We start from the raw sequence: 6506 nt of genomic DNA on the forward strand, positions 1-6506 counted from the left end.
ACAGATCTGTAAGATATCTCTGCCAAATCCCACAATCCTCTAAGGTGCTGCTCTCAAAGTAACCCTGAAAGCAGGATCTCTACTCCACTCGTGTTAGCTCAGTTTTCTCCTAATAGGAAGAAACTAACAAGACAGGCTGTGTCAGACCTCTCGCCGCTTTCCTGAGCTTCTGCTCACTGATGAGGTCTGACGGGAAAAAAGAACGAAAAAAAGAAGGCATTCAGATCCCTCTCCACCTGGAAAACAAGATTAAAGAACCTCAACCTTCTTATATTGTGCAAAGGATATGAGCTCATGTTTACATTTTTTACTCACAAGGTTCTATAATTTCTAACATTCATTTTATAAAGGGATCACAAAACTTACTGCAAGCAGCTGTGAATTGTGGAAAGCCCCCCCCCCAAGAATATATGGCAGGAAATAAGCAAAAAATTAGGACATCTCATCATAAATAAGTTAGAATAATCATAAATCTATTCTGGGCTCATCGTCTCAATGCAGTGTTTAAACAATCTTAAATTATCAAAAGGGAAAAGCGCCAGTGTGTAATTTATGACAGCTCAGACAAAAGCTAAAAGCACAGTTTTTCACATGGTTTGTTTCTGTGCCCCGAGGCAGCGGCTGAGAGTTTCAAACAGCAGCAATTATAACAAACAAGAGAAAGCCTGGGAGAGGAATGTACAATCACTCCACACAGGATGCTGATTTAGGAAAAAAAAAGAGAAGAAGAAGAAGAGGAAGTAGAGGGCATGGAAAAAGCAATGAGCCCTCTATTCTCGCAAAGGCTAAATGAGCATATAGCACTGCATTAGTCAGCCTACTGGCAGGTTGGTTTTTGTTCCTGCAAGCAAGATGAAGAGAAAGAGCTGCAGCAGAAACTAAAATACTTAGAGCTGCAGTCGTGACAGAAGAGGCACCATTTTATGAACAAAAGCGGAGATATTTTGAAATGAAAACATCAATCCAGTGTAAATTTAACTAGACTGAGAGTCTAAAGCGATGTAAGTGCTATAAACAGGTACAGAAATGCTTAGAGCTAAATGCTAACATCAACATGCTTAAAACATCAATGCTGCTGTTTAGTACCTATAATACTAAAGGTACTAAACATCTATGCTCATACTAGTTCTAGTACTCTGTCTGTTCTGCAGGCTGGGATCCTGATATTTGCTGTGCTAGACATACAGGTTTAGTTTTGGAAATATTTGATTAAAAAAAGAAGTGTAGCCAAATTGATAGGCTTAGATAAGTTTTTATTTATGAGTATAAAAATGCCATAAAACAACATATCATATGACTTTTAAAACATCCCAAACTGACATAGATCCTATAAGCTGTGTTTCCTTTAGTCCATTTAATTGCTATCTGCATCTCCACTGTTCTCTAGAGTTTGATTAAGATTAGGCAAATTAGCCGATATTTCAAAAAAAAAATGGCTGTTTTACTTTGACATCACAAAACAAAGAAAGTCTTAACAAAACTGCAACAGCTCATTTCCATCTCAAATTCCTGCTGCATGCTTTCTCTGCTCCACTATTGAACAAGGCATGGACTTGGCCGTCAGTCCATTGACTGTAAAGTGTGTAATTTTATTAGACAAAGTGACTTTCTACTGCAAGGACTCTGCTGCAAGTCTCACATACAGTAACTCCACCCTACTGTCTATAGATAGAAGTCACCATTTCTTTATATATCATTTAGGACATTAAAATAAAGTTCCTACCATGTTGTTTTGCTGAGGAGCAGTCAGTCAACCAGCCACTGGAAACATGAATGAAGAGACAGGAAGGATTATTAGATCTCATTACTGTCCCATACGATCCAAAGCCTGCAGGGTCACAGCTCAAGACACAGAGGGAACACAGAGACACTGAATAGCTTTCAAACTAAGCAGCTTTTTTCCACTTGTTCCGAATAAAAGGCCTGGGAGAGAGACATGCTTTCGTTTTGATCAGTATAAGACATTTTCTATGAGTCTTTGTTGGGCAGAAAAGTCCAGCGGTTGTCAGTCTGTGTTGGAAACCACAAAAGCGGACACTGTCAGACAGGGCTGTGATAAACTGGGACACAACAAGGACTTTTCTGTCTTGGAAGCTTGTTCGCTTCTGTTAAAACCAATTGACTCTGCATATATTGAGTGTCAGCAGGCTCACAGTCACACAGCAAACAGATGAAGTCTGTCTCTCTTTGGGAAATGAAAGCACTTGTGCCCAGTGAAGCGCCGAGCCAGCAAGATCTGAGAGAGTTTAATGCGAAATGTGCAGATGAGCATAAAAAGAACTAGTTAAAAATAAAATTACAGTAATGTTATTGCAAGTGCAAAGCTAAAAAGTATGAAAAAATACAAGTTATCAAGACTTAAAACCTGCAAAACTGAATTCTGGCTGCAGAATCAAGCTGTAAACACAATACTGACATATCATCTCCATTTAAATTGATATGTTGAACTTATTGACACTTTCAGAAGTTACAGATCAGCATTACTATTCATTTGGAGCCAGGTTCGTGTCCATCTGATGAATGTAAAACTAACATGCACTCTCTCTTTAGCTTTCTTTTTAAATTGTACCAGCTTCTAAGGGAAGTATGTGTCTCTTATCTGTCTGTGGGGAAAAAGGCTAAATGGTGTACCCAAGCAGAATAATTATACACATATGTGCAACATTTGTAATAGATGTCACAAGTTCCAAATTGTAGTAATACTTAATGAAGTTTACCTAATATTTAGCTTTATAGTCTTAAAGTACTCTTGGCTGTTTATCGGCTACCTGTCAAGGTCTTTAAAAGACAACTAGCCAAGTTGATTACACCATCACTTTCATTGTTTAATTATCATATTTTGTAGTAATGTGTTATATTCTGTTATATTCTGGATACATTTAAATTTTTTAAAGGAATTAAGCAATGTTCTGTCAGTGATAATCCGAATGTGTGGATTTGCTCTGTGTATAAATATGGATGTCGAATGTGCTTGTAATATGTACCATGAATTTTGCTTTTTTTGTGCAGTCTATTTTCGATCAATTTCAAGATCAAGAAATATGTTTTTGCCCACATACTATATATAAAAATGGATGAAGGGAGTTGTCAATTACTGATATTGTAACAACAACAACAAAAAAACAACTGGGGTCTAGCGGAATACATACAGATGCAGAGAGAGTCTTCTTCCTGAAGGTAGCATGGACAGCAGCAGCTCAACTGTTTGTAAAGCTACAGACACTGAACCAGCCTGTTTAGAACACGGGTGAAACCAGAAGTTATACAGTCAAAGTGAAAAGAAGCATCATTGCAGTATTTTGAGCTAAAAAATTGAAAAACATATTCTGGGGACGCATGACACTTTCATTAAGGTGCACCACATGGGACCACCTTAAATCTTAGCTACTTTACTTACACTGTGTTAAAGGCCAGTTCATGGTTTCTGTGGTCATGTATCATACTATCCACCCATGTTTGACAGTCCATTGCTCACCGACTGTGCATGTGCCAGTAAAGTAAACTGGTAGGCTGTTTGTTGCCCTGAATGTATTTCCTGACGTTTGTAATGTATCCCAAATTGTCCTGTTCTTGTTAAGCGGTTGTGCACACTGTTTTTGGCCTTTTCATGCCACGCAGCCAAACACATTCAACAAGCAACCCTTGTTCTTGATGTCAATCAGGTTGTCAATTTACGGCATGCGCCCGCATAATGGTACCTTTGGCTGTATTTTTTATATATATATATATATATATATATATATATATATATATATATATATATATATATATATATATATATATATATATATATATATATATATATATATATATATAAAAAATATATATATATAAATAAATAAGCAAGTCCACTGTTTTTAGTTTGAGTCCAGAATTATTTATTTTTTATGTTTTCATGCAGAATTGGGTTTATTAGATGAACTGAAACATCATTTCCATGTTTGTCTAATGTGTGTTGTCTCCTCCTCATTCTGTCACTTGAGTACAAAGCTGCATGTTCTAAAACAAAAGAGCCAAAAAAGAAAAAAAAGAAAAACTATGCTATTTTAACCGCTGTCCATTTTTGTCACTGCTGATCAAAAGCACTCAGATGTCTCAGTGGAAAGCAAAATCAGATCTAATATTAATGTCTTTTACATTGTCGAGATACAAAGAGACGAAGACAAGCTGAGAAAAAAAAAACTCATATATGATTGAGTGTATGTCATGCTGATGGAAAAGATCTCTGATCCTTTTTTGCCTCTTGATCTTGAAGAAAACTCAGTTTCACCTGCTCCTTGTCCTACTGAGATTAATTTAGAGTCCCAAGAGTAGTACCATAGTGTATTATTATAACATGCAAGCTTCCACACAAGATCATGTTTTCATGTGATGCTTAAAAAACCTATTACGGTTTAAAAGTTTTACATGCTCCTCACCGTTACTTGATTTATGTGAGCTTTTTGGAGGGAAAAACGAGGGGGTATTATTTAGATCAAAGAGACTCTGTCGTCTGGCTGATACCAACTGTGCAATCAAAGTGAAACCAGACTCTATGTTAAAATCCTGCTCACCTTGCTGTGACATTACAGCTACAGGACCTGAAAACAAAGGCCGCACTTGAAACGTTAGAATGGAACAACAGACAGGAGTGTGAGCTGTGACTGGTGGACGCTGAAGATGACCGAGTGTCCTCACACCCCACCAACAATGCACTTCTCACACTGGACTGTTTACTTTGGATCCCTGCCTCAGTCTCATTGTTAAAACTACTGTATCCCACTCAGGCTTTGATGGCCTTTATTTCCGCAGCAGCTGCCTGCAATAATCCTCGAAAAGGAATATAATCAATCCTCCTTAAATCCACTTTTAAAGGTTGTCTGCCTGCTCGTGTCCGGCACTAATCACCTCAGTCTGCCTTATCCACCGAAATAGCAGCGTGAGGCCCCCATAACATGCTGCGTAAATAGGGGGCAACTTTTCAGCTTATTTCTCAAACAAATAGTATAACTAACCTAAAGATTAATGTCTGCTGTGTTAACATACAGAGCTGTAGTGGCTGAGCTATTTTAACCTGCAGGATTTAGTGATTGATGCAATAAAATATAATGAAACATCAGCAAAACAGCCACAATGCACTTTGCAGAAATCTAGTAGAATGCCATATGATTTACTTAAAAAATATTGATGAAACTGAATAGGAATTTCATTAGACATTTCCAGATAACTGTGTCCTGGTAACAGGATAAAAAGATCTGTCACAGGTGAGAAGAATTCACTTATTCACGATGGCTCCTTGGATTGATTTTCTGTATTAGCCGTGTCCTTTTCTTTCTTCTGTACAACTTTGAGTATATTATTATGACTTACTGACATTTGCCATTTCAAAATTATGAACAACAGAATCTTCAGAGAGCAAAACATGTCATCTCACCTCATTTACAAAATGTTTTCTTGTGGTGAAAATGAAAAAAAAAGCCTTAACTTAATTTTAGATGAAAAAATTTGAAATGGCGAAGGTTTTTTTTTTTTACACGTATTATTAGTTTACCATCCACATAATTTTTCATTGTTTAACATTGCTTTCAATTTTTTGTCTTTATTTATTTATTTTTTAAAATAATCTTGGTCAATTTGCATAAAATATTCTTCAAAGTTGCACTAATTATTCATTTCTTATCTTGTAATAGTAAGTCTCTTGTTTAATGTGCTTTGTTCTATTTTAGCTTCTGAAATGTCTCCTTTTTACATTCCTCTATTCAATGCTTAATTGCTTCTCATATAAATTTCATAAAGCCATTAAATTTAATTAAATTTCAACTAAAAAAATTAAAACACTTTGTTGTTATGATAGTGATTCTTTCGTGGTGAATGAATAATTGTCGAAGTATTTAAATGCTTTTAAATGGGGCTTCATCTACACAGGCTGTACTCTGTGGTAACAAAAATCAAAGAATAATTTGAAAAGTATTTAAACAGTGGCTGCATTAATAAAATATTATTTTCACAAATTAGTAGCTTAAATGGTGTGATTACCTTTGAGAGCCACATTTATATGATAGTGACCTTTGTTTTGGTGGATAACCGGTTTGTTTTGCATGCAAACAAATTGTAAACTGCAAAAATCCTATTTGCTATGGATCCTTTTATACTATGTTTCTGTTATATGTTGTCTTAATGCTTCTAATGACTTAAGTAAAGCATTTAAATTAGCTTGTTGGTTTAAGTGTCCATACAAATGAACTTTAATGTGTTTCTTTTTTGATTTATTGTCAGAAAAGCACTTTGTAATTTCTTATAATGTAAGCGTGACATAAATTATTATTGTTATTCGTCTTACTATAATTTTACAAATAAATTAAAATATTTCATTTGCATGGCATCAGTATTCCTCAAATGTGACTTTTTTATGGTGCCAAAAGCTAAATATAACTGTGCTGCATCTTGTGTTTAATCCATCCTTGTCCGTGATGAGCAGCAGGTTTGTGTAACTCTACCGGTGTGTGTCCATGTAAAGGAAGAGGGGT

At 35.8% G+C, this 6506-nt stretch overlaps 1 protein-coding gene across 1 annotated transcript in view; it reads right to left on the reverse strand.

The window, feature by feature from the left end:
* gas7a (growth arrest-specific 7a) overlaps positions 1 to 1776 on the reverse strand; it is a 42200-nt gene extending 40424 nt beyond the window's left edge. The window contains exon 1 of the mRNA XM_023279656.3: positions 1724 to 1776. Within this exon, the coding sequence (XP_023135424.2) occupies positions 1724 to 1726 (3 nt within the window). The 5' untranslated portion in view covers positions 1727 to 1776. The remainder of the gene's footprint in view (positions 1 to 1723) is intronic.
* Between the last annotated feature and the right edge of the window lie 4730 nt (positions 1777 to 6506).

The sequence above is a fragment of the Amphiprion ocellaris genome, chromosome 19, assembly GCF_022539595.1.
Source record: "Amphiprion ocellaris isolate individual 3 ecotype Okinawa chromosome 19, ASM2253959v1, whole genome shotgun sequence".
In the NCBI taxonomy this organism is placed as follows: domain Eukaryota; kingdom Metazoa; phylum Chordata; class Actinopteri; family Pomacentridae; genus Amphiprion; species Amphiprion ocellaris.